At 55.3% G+C, this 26,729-nt stretch overlaps 1 protein-coding gene across 5 annotated transcripts; it reads right to left on the reverse strand.

Moving 5' to 3' along the window:
• Window positions 1-1,220: 1,220 nt before the first annotated feature.
• HNF1B (HNF1 homeobox B) lies at window positions 1,221-24,772 on the reverse strand. Of its 5 annotated transcripts, none has more exons than XM_030472424.1 (9): window positions 24,268-24,768; window positions 19,232-19,431; window positions 17,731-17,995; window positions 17,009-17,253; window positions 9,540-9,703; window positions 6,686-6,818; window positions 6,404-6,595; window positions 5,604-5,722; window positions 1,221-2,859 (listed from the first exon to the last, which is right to left on the reverse strand). In XM_030472424.1, the coding sequence occupies exons 1-9, from the start codon at window positions 24,603-24,605 to the stop codon at window positions 2,839-2,841; spliced, it is 1,677 nt and encodes a 558-aa protein (XP_030328284.1). In that variant the 5' UTR covers window positions 24,606-24,768; the 3' UTR covers window positions 1,221-2,838. The 5 variants fall into 5 exon arrangements, with proteins under 5 accessions (XP_030328284.1, XP_030328285.1, XP_030328281.1 ...); XM_030472425.1 differs by having other exon boundaries at window positions 17,731-17,917; window positions 24,268-24,767; XM_030472421.1 differs by having other exon boundaries at window positions 6,404-6,818; window positions 24,268-24,772.
• Between the last annotated feature and the right edge of the window lie 1,957 nt (window positions 24,773-26,729).

A 26,729-nucleotide genomic window follows, 5' to 3' on the forward strand; every position in this document is an offset into this window, starting at 1 on the left:
TGGATAGGGTTTCCCTGGTTCCGTTCCTCCCCACAATTGGAGGTGATAAGCACCATGGAGCCCTTCTCCGCAGGGACAGCCCCACGCTGAGGGCTCATGGTCACTGTTTCATAAAGCCCTATCGTGGCTCTGGGGCAGGCAGCGAGGGTGGCTCTAACCTGGTTTTGACTATTCTGAAGAGTGACCAGCAAAGCCTTGTGGCAGCCTGTGGATCCTCGTGTGCATGGAATTCCCTTGTGAATAGCCCTGAACTGTAATCACTCTGCTGTGTAAAACTCTATTGGTCATAAATGAACTTTGCTGTGTTTCTGATAGCTCCTTTGCTCCATAACAACTGCCTTATGGCCAAACACAACATGCCCAACAGCAATAGGTGGAAAAGAAAGATCTTCCAGGGGCCTCGTTTGACATTACATCGTATTTTCCAGCAACTTAATGGGGCAGTGAGGGTGTCTAGAGGAGCAAACACCGCACTCGGTGCTTCTGTGAGCAAGGTGAGGCCTGGACAGGGACAGCCCCATTCCCATCCCTATGCCAGCTGCTGCAGAGGCTGCTCAGGGAAGCAGTTTGGGTGGTATTTGCCTGTGCAGAAAGGTTTCCTCAGCCAGAGGTTAAATCTAGATCAGGGAAAGCTTACTCTGAATGAAGACATTGGTATGTATAGCATCCACAGCATCCTCCAGCAACCCATCACGCTTTCTACCTTCCCCTCTCCCAGGGGGTGTGTGACAGCACATAACAAGCTACTGATGTGCTCCGAGTCACTCAGCTATGTTAGCTCTTTACAACCAAAGATCTTCAAAAGCTTTACAGCAACCACAGCACACCCTCCTGCTTTTCTGACCTGCAGCCTCAGCATCCAGAACGATGGGGTTTGGCTTAGTCTGGCCCTCAGCTCCTAATTGGTTTGCTTAACACTCAGCTGCTAAAGTTAGCAGAGGGTGAGGAATAAACTGTGCTGGGCTAAGGGCAACCTCATTAGAGCATCATTAGGAGGGTGAAGGTGTCCCCACTTCTTAGAGCCTCCTGCTAGTTTTGGCTGATACCTGGGGCTTCATATGAAACACTCACCACGTCCAGGCAGGTAGAAACCTAAACCAGCATTGCAAGGGACAGCAGGAGGGACATGTCCCTGCCACCAGCCTGCATCCCACCTCCTGACCAACATCTGCCAAACCACAGCAGATGATGGCTGTGGAATTTACACACCACACAGCAGCAATGGTTCAGAAGAAATGGTATTTAATTATGGTATACATTAAATTAAATGTCATTCCGAGTATTGGTCTCCAATTCATGATGACTTATTCACCATAGGGCAACTCCTATCAGTCCCAGCAAGGGTTAGGGTCCCTCTGTACACGACACTGTACAAACACAGAGCAAAAGAGCCTTTCTTGCCCTAAAGAAAGCATCCACTGTTTTTCCTTTTAGCAGTGGTCATCCACCCATGGGCACCTCTTGAAACCACTCTCAGTAGTTGGCACATGCTGAAGAGTCAACAAAAGGTTTGTAAAGCTGGGGAGCATTCGATCCATTTACAAGAGGCAGCAGGGACGGAGGAGCTTGTGTTGTACAGGATGAGAGATGGTGCCTTTTACAGCTACTGCAGCACTGTGTTTCTTGATAAGGGTGGAGCCAACAAGGCTCATCATCAACCTGCTAATGGTGGAAAACAAGCCACCCATACTGGCCTTTTACTGGGCAGTAACTGGGCACCCAGTCCCTTCTGTGCCCCAAGGAGGGGAGAAAAGGGAAACAATCTCTGAACCCCACTTGAGGAAGACCCCACCAGAATTCCTTGCAGACTCATTCACCTCTGTAGCAGCAAATGCTACAGACTCACCTGAAAGCTGCCAATGCTGAACACTCCCCAATGGTTTGGTGTGCTGACTGGGCTGCTGAGCGCTTCCTCATCCCACCATGACCCACCTCAGAGCCCCCAAAGGCAGAAGAGTCCCTTGAAATCTCTGTAGAGGCAGTTTTCCCCTTGCAGATGGTTCAGGTCCTGCTGGGGCTCCGCTCAGCTCGCCCTGTGCCCTTTCTTCACATGGGATGTCACCATGCAGAGGACACGTGTCTGCCTGTCCTGCCACAGAGACCAGTGTGGCCTTTGAATTAACTCATTTAAAGGAAGAAGAGAAGTACAAAACCAAAACCATCCTCAGCTCTGACCTTTACCAAACAAAAAAAAAAACAACATAAAGGAGAAAGAGAAGAGATTCAGGAACAATATATACAGATGGCAGAATTGCACTTAATTACAGTAGTTTACATCCATTGGACAAAATTTACTTCTTTTTATATAAATCTCTATGTATAGGAGTGGGGAAGGGTGAGGATGGAGCAGACTGTACCTATATTTACAGTTCAATTGGCTCAGTTCAACAGCACATGCAATTCCTCCTTCCAAACGCCAAGTAACAGACCCAAGTCCCTCTCAGTCCGTCGGGTGGAGGAGTATAACTTAAATATTATCCATCTTCCCTTTCTGCCAGTTCCCAGCACAGCTTGTTCCAGTTCCTCAGGAGAGCCAGCGGCCTCTTGGAAGGCAAATACTTAAGGAAAAAATCCCCAAGACACAGCTTGGAAATACTGCACGGAGGGAAGGAGAGGTCCCGGGAGGGCACCCATGAATCCGGGCTCGTTCCCGGTGGGATGCCGGGAAGGGCGATGGGGAATCTCGAGCCTCCGGCTCCGTTTCGGGTTGATGGGCTCCTCGCTGCGGTGCTGGGCTTTGCTCTGGTGACTCCCCGGGCTCGGCACACAGGTCACCTCTGGGATGTTGTGGAAAATAAGATCCCGTTGCTATGTGCGAAAGCAGCGAGGTGTGGAGCATCACCAGGCTTGCAGGGGACACTGCGGAGGAGAGAGCAGTGCAGTGAGCGGCAGGCGGGAGGTGAGGGCATTGCAAAGCATTTGGAGGCATCACCTCCTGCATCACTCCAGGACCTCAGTGGTGCCTCACAAGCCCTGCTTGGCCCCGAGTGGGAAAATGCTTTCTAAGCCAGATATTGCCACCCCCTTCCCAAAGAATCATAGAAGCACAGACTGGTTTGGGCTGAAGGGACCTTAAAGCTCATCCAGTTCCAACCCCTTGCCACGGGCAGGGACACCTTCCACTAGAGCAGGTTGCTCCAAGCCCCTGTGTCCAACCTGGCCTTGAACACTGCCAGGGATGGGGCAGCCACAGCTTCTCTGGGCACCCTGTGCCAGCGCCTCAGCACCCTCACAGGGAAGAGCTTCTGCCTAAGAGCTCATCTCAATCTATCCTCTTCTAGTTTAAAGCCATTAAACTAGATGGGGAAGGAGCTGATCCAGCACCGCATCCATCCCACCGCAGCAGCCCCTTCTGCATCCCGCAGGGTATGTGCCCCACCTGCGGTCCCCCCAGTGCCTGGTGTGGGGCCGGGAGTGACCTTGTGGGCTGGAGCTCACAGCAAACATCATAACACAGAGATAAGGAGACGCCAGGAGCCTCCCGTGACATGTCATTAGGGACGGGCCGCGGCTATCGGGTGTTTGCTAACGTCATAAAAATGGTGGCTTGGCCTCAAGCCGTGTCAAAGGAACCAGGAGGTATTTGCCCCTTCCAGGTCTAAATAACAACACCTGATAAGTGATCTGTGGCATTGGGCTGAGAGGGGAGAGATGGGGGGGCAACTCCAACCTCCATACCACCAGCAGGACTGGGAGCATCCCGGCTCCAACATGGAGCTGGTGTAGGGCTTGTGGGGTGCAGAATTGCCACCAGGGAATGATGGAGGCTTTGCTTTGTGTGAGAAAGCCTCTCCTCTTGCAGAGAGGGGGTTGCTCAGGGAGCAGCAGCACAAGCCCCCAGACTGGGGTTTTATGTGGGCTATGCATCCCCTGGGTTTATCCATGTGCTCTCCAGCAAACTGCACTGGAAAACTGGGCATCCAAGTGACCTTCCCATCCTTTCTGCCCACCTTGGAGGAGCCCATTGCTGCCAGGCATCCTTGTGCCCAGCAGCACCTGCCTTTCGCCAAGGCAAAGCATGGAGAGGCCAAGGGATGGCCCCTGTTAGCCCCAGTCAGGGGCAGAAACCCAAATCACCAAAAGTATTTAGGCATTTGAGCCATCTGGGGGGTAAGCAGCACTTATGGGTCCCCGGGCTCCCTCTTAGCACTTCATTTGCCCCTTGCTAATGAAACCACTGAGATAAAGAATCAATATTCAAAGATAAATTTCTCCAGCTTTAGCTTGAACGTCAAATGGTTGGCAGGAAAAGAGGCCCCAGGGATTGGGGGGGCAACAAGAGCCTGATCCTGCCCCCGGTGCTTGCAGGACCAACCTGTGCTTGTTCATCATGTACAGGGGGGCTAACGGGGTGGGTGCATGCCTCTTCTGCACCCGTTTCCCCACCCCATCTCCCCCCTCCTGAGCAGTGAGACCTTCTGCTTTAATTAAAGGGTGCAAGGGTGATGGGGGGAGAAAGCAGCGGGAGCCCCCGGCACCGCGGGCAGTGTTGGGTCAAAGGAGGCTGCTCGCAGCAGCGGGGATGGCCGGGCGCTATCTCCCTGCCAGGCACATTTCCTGTGTGCCCAGGGCTCCGTGCGGCCAGCCCGGCATCAAAGGCAGCCCGTGGTGGGAGAGCTCAGTTAATCAGGGGCAGTTCGGGCTGGGTGAACACCAGATGGGCTGATAAAGCAGCACTGAGGAAATGGTGCTCCCGAGGCCTGACCGCCTCCTGCACATCGATGGTCACCCCACAGCACTACAAAGCACCGGAGCCCGACCCCAGCCGGGGGCAATGGTGTTCATCACCTTCCTGAGCACCCCCTCTCCCAACCTGCCACCCCAGCCCCATCCTTCACCCCTCACCATCCATTCCCGGGGCTGTCTCGCAGCAATCCCATGTTGTGTTTACTCTGTGGTCATTGCAGGCATTTTTTCCCTCTCCCCTGTCAAACCTCCGTAAGAAAGTTTATCTGGATGCAAGTTCAAGGCTCTCTCTTATTTATCTAGTGATCAATAAGGGCCACATATTTCCCACAGTCCCCAGAGGTGGCTTTTAGAAAGGGACTATTGTCTGAGTAAGGCCTCACACACCTGATTTGAACCGGGATAAGTCCAGCCTTACACCTGCACCGCACTGGGATGATGATAAAGGTTTATGGGAAGTCAGGGTGCATCGGAGCCTGGATCTTCCACTTGACTCCAACCAGGGTTAATTCACCCTGGACACCAAGGCAGCAAAACCTGCTTGGTCCTGACCTTCTCAGCCCAGTTTGTACCACAGTAGGATGCTCCCACTCTGATGAGGCTGCCCCAGGGATGAGCGTGGCCCGGCTGGTACCAGCAGGCATTAGACAAGTCCTCATTGTCCAGCACAGTTGGGCCATCACCCAAATCCCCATCACTCCATCTGCAAGCAGGCTTTTTGGAGCATGTGAAGGGGCTGGGATGGGGTTCTCAGTACCAGAAAGCTCATCCTCAGCTTCCCATGGGGGTGCAGCACAGACAGCAGGACAAGGTCTTTCCCTTCCTCCTCCAGCCCCATTTCCAGAGGAGAAACATTCCTGCTCCACCTCTACACATCCACCTCTGTGCACTCTCATCCCCATCTGCAGGGCCATTACCTGCTTACTGGAAGACATATTGGTCAGCGTGCTGATGCTGCTGGTATCTGTCACCACCATCGCCGAGGGGAAGCGGGAGGTGTGGGAATACTGGGGAGGCTCCTGCTTGTGTGCATACACTGTGGAGGGGAAGGAGACAAGCAGCGTCATGGAATAGCCCCCCACAGGGGCAGAGCACCCGAGTGCTGTGTTACAGCAGGTCACAGGGATGCTGCATGGGAATGAGCATTGTGGAGGCACGGATGAGATAGAACAAGGCATAAAAGGAAATCAGCACCCGCCTCTAAGCCACCTCTCAGGTAGCCACTTGCCCTTAGTGGGGGCTGAAGGGCTGTGGCTGGACCAGACACTGGAGATCCACAACCCCACTGCAGCAGAGCCCTGTGGGGCTGCTGGATAAACCTGAGGGGCAAAGACAGTTCCCTTCAGGGCACGGCAGGGAAGCGTTTGCTTTGCAGAGAGCACAAAGCCACCCCTTTGCCAAAGCAGGTGATTTAAGGACACAGAAGGGAAAATGCATGGAAGTTTGTACAGGGTGCTGGAGGGGTGGGGGAATGCATCCCACTTGTGGGGCAGTACAGAGAGGTATAGGAGATGTAGCATAGTGGATAGCACAGGGGAAGGAAGGGCATGAGGTGCGATGTGGCCATACAGCAGCACCGTGCATCCCACTCACACTGGTACCCAGGAGAGAGGCGGCAGCCAAGGGTGCGAGCCTGAAGTGAGCACAAGCCTATTTTCCACCTGAGCTCATTCTCGGTGCCCTTCCCTTGGCAGGGACCACCCGGACCCTTCCTTACTGTGTGAGTTCTGCAGCTGGGTCACGGTGGCCATGAAGGGCTGCTGTGACATGTGGCTGGGCGACTGCTGCATCAGCGGCTGCTGGTGCGGAGTATGGAGCTGCTGCGAGAACTGGACGGGCTGTAGAGCTGCCAAGCTGCCGGCAACGCTGTTGATGACGGGAACACTCTGCGCCTGCGAGGTGTTGAGACCTGGGAGAGAGCAGAACGGGGGTGTTATAGCACTGGTGTGTCCCATCGCAGGACAAGGGGGTCCGTTGGGGCACGGAGATGAGCACTTACTCTGTGCAATGGCCATGACCCCTGAGAGCGGTGCCATGATGAGGTTCTGGGACTGCTGCGGGTTGTGGTGTGACAAGCTGTGGATGTTGGTCAGGGTGCTCACCGGGGGCAGCCCGCCCCCCGAAACTGAGATCTGCCAAGGAGCCAGCAGAACACACGTTATCAGAGACATGGCCGGAGGGGCTGCTCCCATCCCCATCCCCATCCTGCTTCAGTGGGGAGATGGGGAGAACCAGCAAAGCCCCATCCAAAAGGCAAGCGGTGCAGTCTTGCTGGAGCACACAGCTCCCACCACCCCAGGGCACAGAACCCAGCCTGGATGCCCAAACATGTTGTTAATAAATAGCAAAGCAGCAGCATCGAAGGATTTTGCTGGCACCAGCTTCCAGCTCCAACAGAGCATGGTGCCAGGACATGGCACATCCTGAGCCTTTGCCATTTTGTCCCCTGAGTCCAAGCTCCTGCCCTCCGGGACAGCTGAAGACTCTCAACACTCATTAACCATCACGGTTGTAGGAGAAAGGAGGAAATATGAACTCAGGAAGGTAAAGAAAAAAGGCAGAAAGCAGATAAAAAGGGCCTCATGGTAATGATCTTAGTCCCCCCTTTTGCAGATGGGCAGGATCCTGGCGAGATGAGGCAGGCACGCTTGGCCAGAGCCAGCTCATAGGATTTCAGGTCAGGGTTTAGGGATCAGACACACAAGGGCACTTGGAGTGTGCTGAGAGGACTGGAGCTGGTCCCCAGGGCAAACAGGGGGTTAAGTGCCTTATTTCTTTCATTGCTGCTCATTCTCCTAATCCCCCTCCTCAGACTTCTTGCACTGAGCAGCCCCGCTCCCCATTCAGAGCCATCCCCGCGGCTCTCGGTGTGACACTTCTGGACACCGTGTTTATTGTGCACATGTGAGCTGGCGATAGCCCCGCTGCCATTGAAACAAATCCATCAATAAATTCCAAAGCCCGGGAGTGACTCATATTTCCTGATCCGGTATTTTCCACTTTCAAAGTCTCTTCAAGGCCGGGTTACGCCACACTCGGCTGCACAAGTCAAACAGCTCACGGGGAGCACACGCTGCTCGCCTGCAGCCCAGGCTCCTTTCATGGGTGTTTAGATCCAAAGCACTGCACCCACAATCACCTCTGGAGATTGCATGACTGGAAAAGACCCTCCAGGCACTGAACCATTGAGGGAGACCCTTTGCACTGCCACGACTAAGGGCAACGCTAGAGCATGAACCAGTGAACCACCAAAGCCTTGTGCAGCCTAGGTGACGCTCCTCCCTGAAAGAAATCGATTGCCTTCAGATGCAGCAACTTCCTTTCCAGCTTTTGGTTTCATGTGGGCTATCAGAGGCACATATTTACTTACTAGAAACCACAGCCTACAGCATATTTTATTAAATCCCTTGCAAGCACTAGCTAGCCCTGCTTCAAGATCAGAGATAAGCTGGCAGAGCCGCAAGCTGCTGAGGACCCGAGCGGTCCCTCACGGCGCTGTGCAGTGTCCGTGCAGTGGGGATAACTGAGCAGGGCTCTTGCAGCCACACTCCAGTGCCCACTGCACTGCACAAGCTGCTTTTCCCAGTTTAACCCACTGTATTCCCATGCAGCCATGTCCCACACTGCAGCCCCGGGCAGCCGGTGCCTGGTGCTGCCGCCTTTAGTCCTTCCTGACTCATTTTATGGCTTCCAGGCTCAGGGTTATAGGGCTCAACACACCCCTGCGGAGATAATGGGTGTGTTTGGGGTGGAGGGAGCGTGTTGGGAGGGCTTGGGTTGTGCTTGGGAATATCCCCCCTGCTTGGTTGGGAATGCTTGGCTTTGCAGGGTCAGCACCTGAACCCAGGGGACTGCATGAAGACCCTCATGAGCCAGAGAGTGGAAGAAGGGAAGGCAAAATTAAATGGATTAAATGGTGCCATAGCCAAGGGAGGGACGATGAGCCCCTCCACAGCCACCCAGCTTTGTAAGGAGATCAGTGTGAAAGCCAAGCCTCTGAAAATGGAAGTGAAAACCCAGGAAGAGCGGGCTTGGCCGCGCCACACAGTGCCATGTTTGACTTTCGCTTTCAGCAGGGAGTAATCCTCCTCCCGGAAGAGCAGCGGCTGCACGCAAACCTCTGCCAGCCTGCGCCGGGGAAGGGCTGCCATCTCCCATCCCATCCCGTTTAATTCCATTCCATTTCATTTCATTATATCCCATCCTGGCCTGGCCCCCTTCATCCACTCCTCACCCCGCTTCATCACACACTCCTCCAAAGGGCTTTACACCAGCCAGGCACCCATGGAAAGCAGCAGCCCAAGTGCTTGGTGCTGGAAGCCCAGCCCAGCCCTACATTTACAACCACTTTTCTGCAATGGCATCTGCAGCTCTGTCCAGCAAAGCCCTTGCAAGAGCCCTGAGCATGTGGGGAAGGGGACAGGGAGAAGCAGGAGCACCGATGCTGGAGCTGGCACTAGCGCGTTAGTGATCCTTTGGATCAAGAAAATCCCTACTTGGCAGGAATGCACTTCCCCAGCAAAACCCCGAACTCGGGAGGGCTTAGGGAACAACTAATGAACGAGCATTTTATCGACACCCATGTCACTGGCAGGAGAAAACAAACAGCGATCCACCCAGCGCGCCTTCCATCCGTGAGGAATGCGATCAATAAACCCCGGAGCGGGGCTCCGTTGGCTTTATGGGAAGCATGGAAAACACACCGTTGCCCGCCGGGGCCAGTTGCATACCCCACAATGCGCCATTGTTCACTATGGGCCGCGTGTGAAACCCAGGGGAAAGCGTGTTTGCTTTGCCCGCTGGGCCCTCTTATCTTATCAGCGCCGCCGCCACAATAGCCCAGGTGTACTCACCATTTTACCGTCGGGAGAGAGCAAACCGTGGCCCGGGTCCAGGCCGGCCGGGGAGACCTGCTGCAGCACCGCCTGGCTCGTGGTGACCATGGCACCGCTGCCGTGGTGGCTGATGGTGCCGGAGGATGCTGCCTCGCCGCTCGCTGCTTGGCTGTACCGGACCCCTGCAAAACACCACACCACGATTGGGGTCACCCCATGGGCACCCCAGATGGGTCAATGCCTTCCCAAAGTGTGCCTGCAAAGGGGAAAGCCTCCAGCGCTCCTTGGCTTGCACGGTACATGGATGTAAATGGATGTGCAAGCTCCTGAATGGCACCCTTGCATGATAAACAGAAGGGATAGCATGGAACAATGTGCCTGTTCCTCCTTCCAGTGCTGCTTCACAGCTTCTCCCCAACCCCATCTTCTGAAATGATAGCGGGAAGTTTATGGAAAGGGATGCTAAACGCACACCCCAGGCTGCCCATAGGTATCAATGCCATGCCGTGGAAAGGGAGCCCAACATAGGCCAGCAGCCTGGACACCCTTCTGCATCCTTTGTGCTTTAGTTTCCACCCATTGTGCACATTCCTGTGATGTCCCTGCAGCTCTCAGACACCAGCCTGGGGGCCTTGAGCCATGGGCACCAGCTCTGCATCCTCCAGCTCTTCCCTCCCAGCTCCATGCAGCCCATGGCCATCCCAGCTCCGAACAGTGACGCTCTCACTTCTTCCTCAGGCCCTTCCACATCCGATTTCCCTCTTGACAAGTGTATGATTAACAGATTACTGCAGGAAGACAGAGGGACCAGACACACACAACTCTGCAAACCAGACCTCAGCCCACCGCCACCAAGGAGGCAAATCTGGCTCGAGCACAGCTCTTCTATATAAATCTATTTAATTTGGCTAAGCCCCCCTGCGCTGATAACCAGATGATCAGCCATGTGTCATGGAAAGGCATCCACAGATCACAAATAATTAACCCAGGAAAACCCACGGGAAACAAAAGCGTCATTTACGAGGCTGCCTTGACGGCTACGGTGAAAAGCCATTTGTTATGGGTTCACTGAACTGCCCTGGGATCGAAGCGGTGGATGGACGGATGGATGGACAACCCACAGCTCTCCTGGGAAGGAAAACCATGGAGGCAAAGCCCACCTTCCCAAATGAGACCACAAAGAGCATCATCCACCCATGACCCCCAGCCACTGCACAGGGACATTGGGATAGCTCCCCCAAATCACCATCAGATGGAATTGTTCAGCCTGTGGAGGTTGCTGGTGGCTTCTTGGCCGTCCTGGCACAGCACAGACATCCCCAGGTAAAGGATTATCCTCCCCGGGATATTGGGATCTCCTGCTCCCAGGTGTCTGAAGGGAAGAGCTGATACGGGCTGGCTCGGCAAAGGATGCTCAAAGTGCTACACTAAATATCTCTGAATCAAGGAAAAGGAAACAAACAAGAACTGGAGTCCAGGAGCTTTCCACGAGCTCCAAAAGCATCTACCAAAGCGCAGACAGCTCCCCAAGCCCTCCACCAAAATCAAAGCAAAGAGACTCTCTAATCACCCCCGAATTTCCCCCATCAGCTGGTTAAACACGTCCCACAGATAGGAATCTCCCCGCGATGTCTGGCTCCTGATCATTTCCCAGCAAACCCCTTTTATCCCTGATAATAAAAGAATGTCCTCTGGCAGGTGGATATTTGCGGGCCCGAGTGGACGTCCCTGCCATGAACAGGGTAAACATTACTCAACCGGGCACTGTCACACACATTCTTCCCGGCCTCGTGCAGAGTGTGCTTCAGCCGCTGCCGCTCCGAGATCCTGCAGCGCTGCTCAAACAATGGGAGGGGAGATAAAATAAAGCCCTTTCTTCTGAGCATGATCTTAAAGATAGACCAGGAGCACAGGCAGCTCCCATTGGGAAGAAAACCAGAGTTTCTGCTCGATCCTCAATCGCTTTCAGGTTCAGTAAGAACAAAATAACCCAATTTAAACCCAAAATATTGCCATATCCAGCTGAGGATGCTTGTCAGGACCCAAAGCCAGGAAGTTGTCTTTAAAACATATGAGGTTGAAAGCTGATTTTCAAGCTTTCCCTCGCAATCCCAAGGACAAGACTTTTATTGTCTGAGAAACAATAAGCAATGCTGAGATTTTCTGATAGTCTGGTGACCGAGATTTTGGGTCTCTAGATAAAACCGCTGAAGACTCCGAGCCTTGATGAAGATTAACTCTTCTCAGGAGTGTGAGGTCAGGCTTGGGCTGGTGGCAGCGGTGCCACCATCCAGCCCCTTAGGACCCCGCTCTGAGCTTTTGCATCCCCAAAGCCCAGAAACTGCTTCCCCCAGTAACAGCCTTCTGCCAAGGCCACCTTGTAGACCTTTAGGAAGCCATCAACTATCCTGGCTTGGGTTTTTCTCATTCCTAGAATGGGATGGTTATTATTGCTGTCTACATGCCCTCAGCATTGGGTTGGATTTGGGCAGATTAAACAATCAATATTGGGAAACCAGCATGAGGGGTTAGTGCTGTTGCTATTGACACTGCTATAACTGAGCTCCCCGATGATGATGATTCCCATTCCCTTGGAACAGAGCACACTCCATCCAAGCCTAGCCTAAGGCAGCAACCTGGGCATTAGCTACTTTCAAGCTTTCTTCCCCAAGTTTCTCCTCCCCAGCCACCTTCCTGGTCCATTTTCCTGCCTTTGGGCTTTATCTGTTCCATCAGTAGGACCCCATTCTGCACAACATCTCCCGGCAGCACAACCACTGGGACCCCTCCAGGACCCCAACAGCCAGAGTGAATGCATGGGCATGGCTCTGGCTATTTGCACCAGGTCATGAAGGCTTCCTCCTGGAGCAAACAGGGGGCTTTGGGGTCCAGGGTTTACGAGCAGGGGCTCAGACACTGTCAAAGCCTGACACAACCATTCTCCTGCTGCTCTCCTGTGCCCCCACAGCTGGAAGCAGCTCCCGTGCAGAGATTTATTCCTCCTCGACCTCTCCCTGTGGCAGCCCAAGAGAGGAGCCAGGATGGGGATCACTGGGAATGGGCCTGGCTATGGAGCCTGCCCTTGTTAAGGCTTCCTTTTTTGTTTTTACTGGAGCTACAGCCATAATATAAAAGTCTGTTTATGGGACCTGGCTATTGTGCAGCCCCTGAGCTGCACAGCCCGCGAACTGTTTTACTGCTTTCCCATGTTTCCAGACATGCCGCAGAGTCCGGCTCCCGTAGCCTTAACCCTGTGTTTCAGCCAACCAGGAATCAAGGGGTCCTGCCCCCGTGGCTTTCTACAGCTTCAAGGGGTGCCAAAACCATTCCCCAATCCAGCTTTTGGGATGGGGAGAGCAACAGGGAGGGGAGGGTTGTGAAAGTAAGATAGTTGGAAACCTTGATCTGGTATTTCGATATGTGCTGTTTTCATCTCAATTGTGCCATGCTCTAGGTACCCCCCAGTCTTGTGTCTTTGGGGGGCAGAAGCAATGAAGCCTCTTGGTTTTCCTCTGTTTTAAGTCCCATTGATATGATTAAATTGTACTTTAAAGAAGAAAAATCACTGCGCTTCTAAACTATTCCCATGCTGTCGCGCAGCACATCCCGACCTCCTCCCGCAGCTCCTGCTGCTCACCCCGGCTCCGGCTGCATTTTTGCCTGGAGCTTTGCAAACATCCTGTAAATCACCAGTGATGCCCAACCCCAAAACAGACCCGGTCACGCTGCACACCCAGACATGGGTAACTCAGCAGCAGGGATTCAGCCCGATCCGCGGGGATGCAGCTGGTATGGACTGGGAGCCTGGCAGCGTGATGGGAAGGGCAAAATATCCCTTTTGGGGTCACGCAGGACTCAGCGATGCTGCACCTATTGACACTGTGGAAGCAGCCGGGTCGGTGATGGGACCTTTTCACCCTCCCAGACGTAGCTCTGATTTTTGGGCTGCCACTCAAATTGTCCCTAAAGTGTTAATCTTGCTAAGTTACAGAGGTGCATAGTTTATATCCATTATAAACCTGTTTATGGGGACTGGACCCTCCCATTGCGCTGCTGTCATAAAGTTCTAATTACCCCCCATAAAACAGGGAAAAGCTCCTAACAGCGCCCTGTACCCACCGAGCCCCACAGTGCGCCCAACAGTAAAACATTACAACCGCTGGCACTGGGTCTGCAATCAGAACCAGCACCTACCCTGGGCAACAACGTGTAGGATCCAGACAGAAACCAAAGCACCTTTGGACCAAGGGTTTATTGATGGGATCTTCTTTAAGGAAAAGTGAAAACCCTTAAAGTGGGTTTAGGAAGGATCTCAGGGGTGGTGCTGAGTTATTTTTATGTTTGTTATCTCCATCTATAGAGATTATAGAAATATATAAGTAATGCGAGTATATAGGTATATAAGTTATGTAAGTAATATATATGTTTTTTATCTCCATTTACAGAGATATCTAAAAATATATAAGTAATGTACATTTATATATATATGGGGTTTATCTCCATCTATAGGGATATCTAAAAATACATAAGTAATGTACACTCATGTATATAAATGTATATATATTTTTTATCTCCCTCTATATATATCTAAAAATATATAAGTAATGTACATTCATATATATGGTTTTTATCTCCATCTACAGACATACCTAAAAATATGTAAGTAATGTACATTCATATATATGTTTGCTCTCCATCTATAGCGATATCTAAAAATATATAAGTACTGTACATTCATATATATAAATACATATATAAATGTATACTCTGATACTGCTCTACTACTCTGATATTCGCAGAGCAGGTACGGATGGATGGATGGATGGATGGACGCTCCAACCACCGGGCTGGGCTGGAGGCGATGCTGTGACCCCCGGCCATGGGGACAGGGCTCTGCGGGGTCCGCTGGGCGCCGCCGTCCCTTTGTATGCAGGGGGAGGCAGGGGGCTACGGGCAGGCGGTGCCTCCCCTAATCTCATCAATGCACTGATTGTCCTCGGGGCTCTTGAAGATAAAGATGGCATAAGCCAGAGTCTACGGCATGGCACCGAGATAACGCCCCGAGTGACCTTCAAATCAAACAGGGAACCAAGATCACTGATAATAGCCCATAGTAAGGGAAAAGTCCAGAGTCTGAGAGAAGCTTCTGAGGTAGATAGGCTTTAAGTATTTACCTCCAAATAGTTAAGAACTACAGCTTGAGGCTTGACAGATGGGTCCCCAAGAAGAGGCCAGGAGGATGTTTGACTTTTACAGCCCTTATCCCTGCCCGGCTGTCATTACACCCTTTTGCAAGACCCCATTGATGTCCTGAGGAGCAGGCGAGCCCCCTTTGTCTGCGGGCACGGGAGCGATTGTGCAGCTGCCCCATGCCACCAGCCCCATCGTTTCCTGCTGGGGGATGTCCTGGGGGAGACAGGGCTGTGCAGGGGTAGGACTCGGGCAGCGTCCCTGCGCCATCATTAAGCTGTTAAGGCATTGAAAGGCCCAGACGCCACCGCAGCGGTGCAAGGGCAGTTCAAATCCCAGCATGGCCAGCCCGGGATGGGGTCAGCCAGGCAGCACTCCCCATGTCCCATCAAGGCAGCATGTCCCGTCTCATCTTAAACATGGTTTAGGAGCCAGTTTTTGGAGCTGCTAGCTGGCCAGACCCAGCTTGGTCCAGGTGACCCTGAATCAATCACGGCTGAGCTCCATCCCAAACCAGCCCTAAAACCCCACCTCACCATGCCCATCTCCTCCTCCTCGGCAAGGCCGATGGATACAAGCACCATCCACTAAGACATTCCTGCAGCCAAGCCCTCCTGACCCCTCCAGAGGGGCCCTTCACCATCACTGCAACCATCACTCCTGCCCTGCTCAAAAGCCCCTCCGAATGGGCTGTCATCGGCCCTATAGCCGGGACCGGCTCCTGCTGGCACTGCTCCGACGGGAAAATAAAGGTCGGGGCTTAAGGGCCCTCCAGCCCCGAGATAAATGCCCGTGGTTACAGTAATTGCCATCCCCTAATAGAAGCAAACAAAGGCTCTCAGGGGTGCTGCATGCGCGCTGGCAGGCCGGGGGCACATCAAAGGCAGTGGGGTTCGTTCAAAGCCCGGTTTAATTGTCAATTAAGCATGCACAGGGACGAGCCATGACAATGCGGGGCTGCATGCTGGTGGGGCATTGTGGAGCCCCGCCGGCCGACACTGAAAACAGCTGATTCTGCTGACAATGTGCTTGTAGGGCACCTTGTAAGCAATCAGCCGGTGACAGGAGGGCAAACGTCCTCCTTGTCCCCGCCATTGTGAGGGGCATTCCTGGGGCAGGGTCACATCGTGGTCACTGCTCGTCGGCCCTAAGGGAGAGCGGTACCCGGGAGAGGGATGGATGCTGCCTGTCCCTCTGTAGAAGATGGGTTGGATGCTGTGCACCAACCCAGAGCTGCTGCATCCCCCCTGGGTACCACTTTTGGGGCTGCCCTCATTTGCTAACACCCAGAGGCTGGTGTCCAGCCGTGGCCTGGCGCTGTCCCTAGCTCTCAGCCTCCTCTCCATAAGCACCTTGTCCTTCCCGCAGGGACTCTCTGCACACAGGTTTCATTTAATTTGCCTTTGTAATGAGCTGGGGGTGTGTAACGAGCCAAGCAGGGTCATTTCCAAATGGTTTAACCTCCCTGGCCATGCTGTGCCATGGCCGAGGGGGGACACAGGGTGATTGGGATGCAGCCCCTGCACTGAACCCCCATCACCAAGTACTGCTCCTGTGCGCTGGGACCTGGCACGTTGGCTGCGGAGGGCAGGAGGGGGACAATGGGGATTGTTCTCCCAACAATGCCTCTCTCCCCACGCTACCCTCCCCGGTGGTGTTATCTCCTGCTCAAATCCCCCCGGAGCTTTCGGCAGGTCTGCTCTCCCAACCTGCTCCTCACTGTGCACAACAGGGCTGGATTGTGGTGGGGAGAGGTGGAGGTTGAGCCCTGCACCCCTGAGCAGCTTTCTTCATCCACCTCCCTTCTCTCTGGCATGGCGATGCTGCAGCACCATGCACCCAGCCTGGGGCTAGCTCCAGCCCAGGACACACTGCTTCATCTTACGGGCTTTGCAGCATTGCCTCTGCACCCCTACCCCAAAACCAGTGCTCACCAGTGGGCTGCATCCCAAGGCTCCAGCACTGGTGCATCAGGCACAGAGCAGCCCATCTCCCTGCCTCAATGAGCCCACAAAGGGACTCCAGTGAATTAAACCAACCAAGCAAATGCCAATTAATCTTAGACAGGATGGAAATCCAGCCCCACCACATGAGGCCACAACAGCGCAGCAACACCGCTTGCTCGTCTCTGCACCATCACTTGAGGCTGCACCAGGGACCAATGTGCCCATCTTCCATCCTCTCAAGGCTATCCACGCACATCCTGAGTGCTCAGCACCCCCATCCCCAGCAGAAACAGGACCTAGCACCGCATTTGCTCCAACCCCACCACGTGAGCATCCTTGGCGAGGGCTTACCTGTCATTTTGCTGGGCGGCGAGGCGCTGGGCTGGTTGTGGTGCGGGGAGCCATGGGACAGCAGCAGGTTCATGCTGTGCGGGGGGGGCTGGCCCGAGCTGTAGGCATCCATGGCCAGCTTCTGTCGGAAAGCCTCCTCCTTCCGTCGGTTGGCAAACCAGTTGTAGACCCGCACCTCTGTCACCAGGTTGGAGCCGAGCCCGTGCGCCTTGGAGGGAGACACCCCTCGCTGCAGACACTCGGCCCTGTGCGTGCAAGGGGACATGTTGGAACAAGGGTGCTGCTGGAGGGGGGCTCTGACAGCACCGCCAGGCAGGGGGCCAGGGAGGTCAGGCAGATTTGGGGGTGTTTAAGCCCTTCCTGTGAGCCTGTCTGCTCTTTCCAACTATATCCATGCTGTAAAAGCCATCCCCTGTTCTTCTGATATTGCTGTGATGCTGCAGCATCCCCAGGGCTTCCCTGCAGCATCCCCAGGGCATCTCTGAGCATCCTCCTGGCACCCGCCAGCATCCCCAGGGCACCCCTGCAGCATCCCTACCCCAACATGGAGCTCACCCAGCCCCAAACATCACCCATATGGGGAACACAAGGCAAAAAGAGGCCAGGCAGCTCAGCAAAGTTGTGCCACAAGCCAGTGTCCGGGTCTGCAAGCCGGGAGCCTGGAATAACATGGAGTTTTGGGGAGAAAGGCTGTGGGATGGGCAGTGTGGGGCAACCTTTACCTGTTGCACTCCTCCACCAGCGCCTCGCGCTCCTCCTTGCTGGGGTTCTTTTGCCGGTCGTAGGCTTGGTACAAGATTTGCTGGGAGGCCGGCCCCCACTTGAACCGATTGCGGCGCATCTTCTTGCTGGGGGTTTCGGAGCAGGCGTCGTCGAGCTGGGCAGCCCCCTGGTTCTGCTGATTGAACTCTGGAAAGAGAAACAGCAGCTGATCCTGACTGCTTTTGTCTGTCCTATTTCCACAACCCTGGACTGCCTGGTTGAACTCTGAAAGAGAAAGGAGCAGACGTGAGCTGGCCTATAGCCGCCGCAGTGGTGCGTGTGTCCCCGTGTCCCCTCCTGCAGCATCCCAAACCCATGGCCCCAGCATGTCTTGGTGCTCCTAACACCCATCCCAGGGAAAGGACCTGCTTTGCACACTGCCAGGGGAGTTATTGCCACCCCTGCGGGATGGTGTTTAATGGGCAGGCATGTGCAGCACATGCATATTCATGGGCAGGGTCCTCGCTGGTGGTGGACTTGCTTTGGGGGGATTTGTGCAAGCGAGGAGCCAGGCAGGGTGACTGCAAAGCCCCCCTGGGATGGTGCCTTGCTCTGCTTGCCCAGAGCTCCCCTCCGGCTCCCGCTCCCGTCCCAATGCAGTGGGACATCAGCCCCATGCCCGGGGCAGCAGCACCAGAGGTGACCTTCCCCACCGCCCGCGTTGGACCCGATGCTTGTCACTGTGGCAGTAAAGGGAGATTAATGGGAGGGTTTTATTATTCTCAGTTTTGCAGGGGAATTCTCCCTCTTTCTATAATTGCTTTTCCCCCTGTGACAAGGGGGGAAGTGCAGGGCAAGGCTGTAGCAGGCTCTGTTTGCTCTAACGCTTCAAGGTGTGTTTTCAAAGCAATGGTATTTGGTGCTAAACCCTTCTCTGCACTTCCCGTCCGCTGGATATTGCATCCTTTTGGAGGTGGGAGGCAATGTCAGTGCCCGAACCTGCAGCTCAGCCAAAAATGGGGCTGCTTTGACTGATACAAGAGAGGTGCACAACAGTTCTGTGCACTTGGTCTTATAGTTTAGATAGCACAGAGAGCCCCAGGACCATGCTACAAACAGGAGCAATTTACAGGTTTTTTCTCTTTTCTCTCTCTTTATTTTGCAAGTAATTGCAGAGAACGAGCAGTCTTAAGAAATGGAAGGGAAAAGGGGGCAGAGGTGGGAAAGGCATCTAATTGTGTGTAAACATTAATTGCTTTCCCAGTTCTAACAAATATAAATACACAGAAACTCAAACTGTGTTACTGCAATCAAGAGGGGCTTTTGCCTGATTTTCCTATGCCTTAAATTCATTTTACTTCTAAAGCTCTGTTGGGGAAGACGCTCTGCAGCCCAAGTCAGGCATGGAAGCAGAAAAGGGGCTGCTCCTCACCCATGGATGTGCTCACAGGCAGGACCGGGATGCGGGACCCCCTTTTCCTCCCTTACCCCCGGATGGCGAGCGCTGCCGCGGGTACTTACGCCGGAGGATCTCCCGCTGCTTGCGGACGTACCACGTGTAGAGGGCGGCTCTCTTCTGCGTCTTCATGGGGGTGCCCTTATTGAGGTGCTGGGAGAGGTGCGACTGGTTGAGGCCGGTGACATCCACCACCTCCCGCTGCGGGATGTTGTGCTGCTGCATGTACCCCTTGATCATCTTCGCCGCCCGCCACGGGTCCTCGCTGAGGGGAAGGAAAACCAGGGTTAATGTCTTCTGATCGGGGAAAAGCTCCCACTATTTGCTTCTTCCCATGATGGAAACCCATTATTATTACTCCAAAACCTGTTTCAGAAAGGCACAACATCGCTGGAGCATTTGTCTTTCCCTGACGGCCATCCCAGAGCCCCAGAACAGCCCCAAGAAGGCAGGAGCTGGTGGGACGGGGGCTCATGGGGTGCCACGGCCACCCCAGGTATGCCCACCAGGCTGTTCACCCAGGGAGGGAGAAGTAAAAAGGATCCTTGTGGATCATCAAGATCACATTAACACCCTGATCCTTCCAGGAGAAATGCAGCCCATCCAATAATTGCTGCCATTGCTATTTGGAGCAATTCTTCCTTTTGAAGATACGCACACACAGCGGGACACACAAACACATGTATGCATTTGGGACACCCGTATTGGGAATCTCTCTGAAGAAAGAGAAACCTCCCATGTGGAAGTGCTGGGGATGTTTTTCCTGCCCTGGGTGCGGTACCCGCACTGTGCCCTGTGCCCTGGCTTGCTGCTGGCTAGCAAGGACCCTGCACGGCCACCGAACACCACCCGCCGTGCTCGCTGCTTCATCCTCCCCCTCCATTCCCACAGGGATAATTACCTAAAAATCTCAATATTCATTTAAAAGAGACCCTAATTCCACGCTCTCACAACAGCGCAGTGCACACACGGGCCATATGCACAAGGCAGAGAAGCGAAGGTCAAACCAGGCACACAAACCCAAGCAAGCCCCGGAATGGAAAACCAAAACCAAACCCCCCTCAACAATTTTAAGTCATTCTTGAACATTTTTAAACACTTAATTCAGACCCTGCAGGATCTAGGTGTAAAATGACTCTTTCCTAAATCCACATTACTTTGGTGTCCTTGGAGGAGCTGACACTAATCTAAGGAACAAATAAAACTACAACCACAAATCAAAATGCCGTCTGCCTTCTTTAGCTCTAACGAAAGCAAAACACGAAGGCAGAGGAACAGGCAACACACCTTCACTGTATTCCAGAGCCCCGGGTTTATTCTGCACTCCAAGAGAACGCTGCACTAAAAGGAAGTGCTTTAACACTGAAAAAAACAGTGTGGAGCCCAAACCTGGTCACAGTCATGCACTCAAATAATGCTGCGCTTGGAGTAACCGTCCGGCTGCTTTCCCAATTCATTACTTATTTTGGATCCTTCAACTTGTCAAGGAGGAGAAAAAAAAAAAACCCCAACAAATAGATTTCTTACTTTTTGTCCTGAATGCAGCGTGAAAACAAAGCTGGTTGGATCCAAAGCAAAAGCACCCGACCACGGCCAGCACGCTGATGGTGGCAGCGGCTTTGTCACACTCGGGAAGGATGGCACAGAGCCTTCCTAGAGATACCATCCCTGTGCCCCATCCTGCATCCTCCGGGCAGGAGAACCCCGCCATGTACATGGTGTCCTCCACACGGTGATGGTCACAAGGAGCTGTGTATGGACACGGGCACGCCGACACGCTGACTCCGGTGGTCCCAATAGCTGGGACCCCAGGCTGGGTTAAGCACGGTGCAAGCAGAAAAGCCTGTTCCTGTCCCCAAAACACTGAGGTTTCAGGGCTCTCGGGTCCTTGTGCTGCCGCAGGAGAAGGTGGGAGCCAACAAGAAGGATGTGAAGAAAATGTCCTTGCACCGCAGAGCTCCTCCGCACGCTCCTTCCCAATGGAGCTGGGCAAAGCCCGCGCCGCCGTACCCAAGCCAAGGGGTTCACGCAGACTTTTGTCACAAGCCCTGCATGTCACCCAACTGATCCTACTAATTACTGATTAATAATAAGTTAATGGAACAGAGCTCATTATCATTTCTAATAGCTGTTTGGTTCACAGATAAACCAAGGGCATCGCTTTCCCAGAGTTAAATGGTGAGCCAGCGCAAGAGTTCAGAATTGAGACTTCCGAATGCTTTTAGGACAACGTGATTTCTGAATTTAAATGAAATTTGGCAGCATTTTGGCTGGAAAAAATATGGGAGAATTAGGAAAAAATATCCCTGAGTTTCCCTCCATTTTATTATTTTAAGGAAGGTTTCACCTCCTGTGTTTCCAGCATGTTTCACACTTACACTTTCAAAACAATTACTCGGCTCTTCATTTCTGAGCAGTGATTTTTCTTTACAAACCAACTTGACCGTATTCAAAAGGGTTAAACAACCTGAAACCAAACCCAAACATTTTGTTTCATGTTAAACAAAATGTTTGGACTTGACCCAAAATGAAACGTTTGAGTGTTTGTTTGGCCTCCTTTTTTTTTTTTTCCCCCCTTTCTTTTCTGGTTAACCTAAAAAGTGAGAGAGGAAAAACCTTTTGATTCAACACAAGCCCTTTTCTTTTTTGTTCTGTCACCAAAATGAAACAAAAACACATTAATTGTCCGATCTTCTTTACACGCAAAATAACCCACCCAACCCAGGAGTGCTTTGTAACACCGGAAAACCAGTTTATAGCCCTCGCTCTGTGGTTCTTCTCCACCAAAATCAAGGAAAAGGTTGTATTTCTTGTATGAAATTAACCCCAATGAAGCCCGGAGACACCAACGCTGACTGAGAAAGAGGCTTTTCCAACCCCAGCCCCATATGCAACCTGTCCCTCTCCCCAGTGACTCCCGGACTCGCTCACCCCCTTTGTCAGCCTTGAAAACAGGTAAATACACTCCGTATCCTTGGGAGAAATATTCCAAGAATTTATACAGATGGATTATAAACCCGGCTTCCTAAGAAATTATCTCCCTAATCTCATCTACCCGTGCACACGGGGAACCAGCGTGGGGACATGTGCTGTGCCAGCCACTCCCTGTATATATCGGGGTGGCTTCAGGGCATCTCCAGCCGGGTCCCCAAGGGTGAGTGGCTTCCCCACGGTCCCCAGGCCCATGGGATCTGGGTGCTGCTGGGATGTATTATCTGTGAGCCCCGGAAAGTGGGATGGGGCAGGGATATGGAGCCATGGGGCGTCTCGCCCCGGCGCTGGGCTCTCCATGCCTTCGGCACCCCCCTGGCCAGGCTCTGTGAGCAGCACAGTGCCAGGGTGGGACCAGCCTGAGCTCACCCCTCTGCCACACTGTCGTGGTTTAAGCCCAGCCAGTAGCTCAGAAGCATCAGCTGAAGCCATGAAGGTGCCCAAGGGAATGTGCTGCTTGCCGAGGGGCTGCGGCTGGGGTGAACCACTCGGGACCACCACACCACAATGGGCAGCTCCAGCCCGTGCCATGGTGGGCAGCAAAGCCCATACCATGTTCCCAAAAAGAGCTGCAGGGTTGAGCACCGCCGGGGATGTGGGAATAGCCTGAGATGGAGCCAGCGCTGGGGTCAGGATGCCGACACCAGGGGAGCAGGAGCAGAGGGGGTTTATTCCCCGTGCGTAGCTGCAATAAATGGATCCCGACTCCCCTACCCAGCTCCCTCTCCAAGTACAAAGGCCTCTCTTAGAGCAAACACGAGCTCTTTGCAAAGGCTCCTCAGGGACATGTGCCTGCTCTTGTTTGCACCAAAGGCAAACTTTGCACAGGAACACCTGTGGGAGCACAGGAACCCCGGGGCTGAGCCCTCTCCACACCCCATGGACACCCCAGGATGGATGCGGCCAGCAAGAAGTGGGGGACTGGGGCCAGGCAGCAGCACCCAGAGGTGCAGGACATGGTGCTGCACAGGACAGGAGGGATCCCAGTGGAAAAGGCCTGCAATGATTTCTCCCTCACACAGAGCCGTGTGTCCCAGCCGAGCCCTTTGGCTGGAACGGGTGCCGCTGCCAAACCCTGCTCCCAAAAGGTGCTGTCTGCCCCCGAGGCAGGCCGGGGGCACATCCGCGGTGGTGTGCCCATCAATGCCGAAGCACCGGAGCTGTTGGAGGGCAAGAGCCAGGGCTGCCCCGGGGCAATGCAGGCTGGCAGCGGGTGCAGGAGGCACCAGGGGCTCAGCCCGGTTGCAGGATCGGTGCCCCCATACAGGTATAAAACCGCAGAGCAAGGTGGGGGGGACCCAAAGGTGCCCCGGGAGCACGAAGGGTTGTCCCGCGGGGCTCCCACCTGCCTGCACCGGCCCCGGGTGCGCTTCGGGGGAGCCACCATCGCCCCGGCGCACGGAGCCGACGCCGTTCGCGCCCCGACGAGCCCGGGGCTGCTCCGCCGCGACCGGACGGCGGCCCCGCTCCCGGCGGCGCGGCACGGCCGGGACCGGTGCGGAGCCGCATCGCCGCGACGGGCAGGAGCGCAGCCCGCGGGGGTTTCCTACTTCCCCCCCTCCCCGGCCGCTTTACAACTTCGGCAATGAATAACCCGCCGCTCCTCTCGCCCTCGTCGCGGCCCTTTGTGTATCTTTCTGTTGATGATTTATAGAAATAAATTAATAACACCCCGGGCTCCACGTGTTGCAGTTTATGTTTTTAGCTCCCGGCGCGGAGGGACGGAGCCGGTGGCCGGTCCGAGCCTCCACGGCCGCGGCAGCTCCCGGCCCCTCCGCTGCGCCCGGGCTGGCAGCCCCCGACGGGGCGGGAGGACGCGGCCGGCGAGCGCCGGCCCCTCTCCCTGCCCGCTCCCCGCCACCGCCGGGACCGCGGCACAGCCCCGCCGGGCCAGGGCGCACCGGGACCCGCCACCGGGAGTGACCACGGGGCGGGCGGGGAGCACCGGGACCCGTCACCAGGTAGAACACACCGGGCAAGGTGCACCGGGGACGACCCTCGGGTAGGGCGCCTGGAGCCTGTGGGGCTGTCGCACCGAGCGGCTGCAAACGGAGCTTGCGTGCGCCTCGTCCCCTCCCGGTCCCGTCGCGGGTCCGATCCCCTCCGGTACCTGATCATCCTGTCCACCTCTGCCCGCTGCTCCACGGCCTCCTCCGTGTTGAGCGCCTGCAGCTCCCGGAGGATCTGCGGCGTGTCGAAGTCGTCGCCGTCCTCCGAGCCCTCGTCACCGGAGAGCTTGCCCTTGCCGTGCCCGTTGGCCAGCGGCGCGAAGGCGGCCTTGCCGTCGGGCGGCCCGCCCGGGGACAGCGGCAGGCTCTCCAGCTTGACGCCGAAGCCGGCGGCGGGCACCATGTCCTCCAGGGCGCGGATCAACCCCTCCTTGGTGGCTCCGGAGCTGAGCAGGGCTCCCAGCAGCTCCCGTTGCAGGGCGCTCAGCTGGGACACCATCCTCCCGGGCGCCGGCGGCGCGCCCCGCCGCTCGCCTCCCGCCTCCCTCCGCCGCTGCCGCTCCGCCCCGGCCGGCGGGCTGCTGCGGGGCGCGGGCCGCCCTCTACCAAGCCATGACCGCCACCATTAGGCAATATACCTTATGCAAATCAGCGCCGGGAGGCCTCTCCTCCGGTCGCCGCCCGGGCCCCGCGCCCCCGCCCCGGCCCGGCCCTTATCGCCCGCGCTGGGGCGGACTTTGCCCGCGGCCGACGGGAGGCCCCGGAGGAGCGGCGGGGGCAGCGGCGGGCGGGACGGGGGTCCCCAGCGCTGCAGCCCCGGCTGCCGTCGGGGGGCTCGGTGCGCGGCCGCGGTCCTGGCGACAGGCGCAGCTCGGGGATGGGGACGGGCACCCCCCGTCCGGCACCGCCCCGACGGCCCCGGGCACCCCCTGCCATCACCCGCGGGGCCGTCGGGACCCCAGCCTGTGCCCTCGGGGACTGTGCCGAAATGGGACCAAGCTGAGAAACCCCCACCCAGGCTTCACATGGGGGTCTCACACCCCGGCACCCCCTCCAAGCAGCATCCTGCTGCCCAAGCCCTGGCACAGGCCACAGGAGAACACATGGGGGTCTTGGCACCCACTGCAAGGCAGTTTTGGGGCCAGGCTCAGCACAGGTTCACCACAATCTAGATGTGTGCAGCACAGAGTGACTCTCAGCAAGTCAGGGACAGGGGTGCTCAAGGGACACAAAGTACCCGTTGAAGCCTGGCAGCCCTCAGGGGCAGGAGCAAGGAGCAGGTTTGGAGGTGGGCAGAAGAAGAGATCCAAGCCAGGCTCTGGAATCTGAACAAAACCACTGTGAATGCACCGAGTCTCAAAGATCAACACGTTCACTTAAACCAAAGCAGGCACAGATACAAGAGCCACCACCACAACCAGAGCACACACAGAGGCACCTGGGACCTGCAGGGGAAGGCAGGGCCAGTGCCCGAAATCTCTGGTCATGACCCCTCCAGCTTCCCAAAGCACTTTCGGTTTGCAGCCCAGTTCCCTGCTGCTTTTGGCGGGTACCTGAACACCAGCCCTGACAAAGGACAATCGCTTTAAACCCACCACTTCCAGCCCACATTTGGACCTTCACAGAGTACCTACAGTTGAACACAAGCTGTAGCGGGATGAATCCATCTCTGCTCTGTGGAGCAGCGCAGGAGCAGCCCAGGGCAGGGATGGCAGCACTGTCAGAGCTCCCTTCCCTTTCGGAGGGACAGAGACACAGCTGATGGTGGGAGGGCTCTGGGTCCAGGGCATCCTAAAGGGAGCAGGCCTGTGGATGAGCGCACTATGGTCATGCAGAGTTTGATGGGCACACACAGGCTGAGAACAACCTATAGAAGAGAGGACTGAAAAATCCCCCCAAACTCCTCCTGGTCCCCAGCCCCATTGAGCATCTTCCCCAGCTCTGCTCCCACATGCTCAGGGCAGCATTACCAGGGATGTGCTCTCATCTTTCACACCACAGTGGGGCTCTGATCACCCCAAACCGACACCAAACCACTCACCCTTGGGGCCAGGGAACCATACAGAGCCACCACTGGCCCTGAGCAACAACCCATTCCAATCAGGATGTGGCGTCACACCTGCTGTGCCCCCCACAACTGCCCCATTCACAGGGCTGGGTGCCCAGACCCCCTATCACGAGCTGTGCCCTCCCTCGGGTACCCCCCACCCTGCCACCGGCCTGGGAACAGCCTGGCTCTCACTCAGGGAAGGTCCCATCTCCCTTTCAAGTGGTCTGGTGAGCTTTGACTTGGTCTTTGCACAGGCTTCATGGCATCGCATGATAATGATGTTCTGTCACGGTGGGTGACCCGGACCTTGTCCTGTTTCCACACATTCGGAGCCACCTGGCTAATGAAGTGGATATCGTTTTCTGGTCCATCTCTCTCACCCCATTGCTCTTCCCCCTTCCTCCACACCCAGCTCCTCGGAGCGGTGTCAGAGCCTCGCTGCAACCGGCCCTTTCCCATCGCTGTCGGGCACAGCTCATTAACTCCTCTCAGCAGAGGAGCGCGGTCACTGCGGCTCGGGGGGCCGGGGGTGCCCCGTGGGGCTGGGAGCACATAGTTTCCCAGCCGGGGGAA

Source organism: Strigops habroptila (assembly GCF_004027225.2).
Source record: "Strigops habroptila isolate Jane chromosome 13 unlocalized genomic scaffold, bStrHab1.2.pri S16, whole genome shotgun sequence".
In the NCBI taxonomy this organism is placed as follows: domain Eukaryota; kingdom Metazoa; phylum Chordata; class Aves; order Psittaciformes; family Psittacidae; genus Strigops; species Strigops habroptila.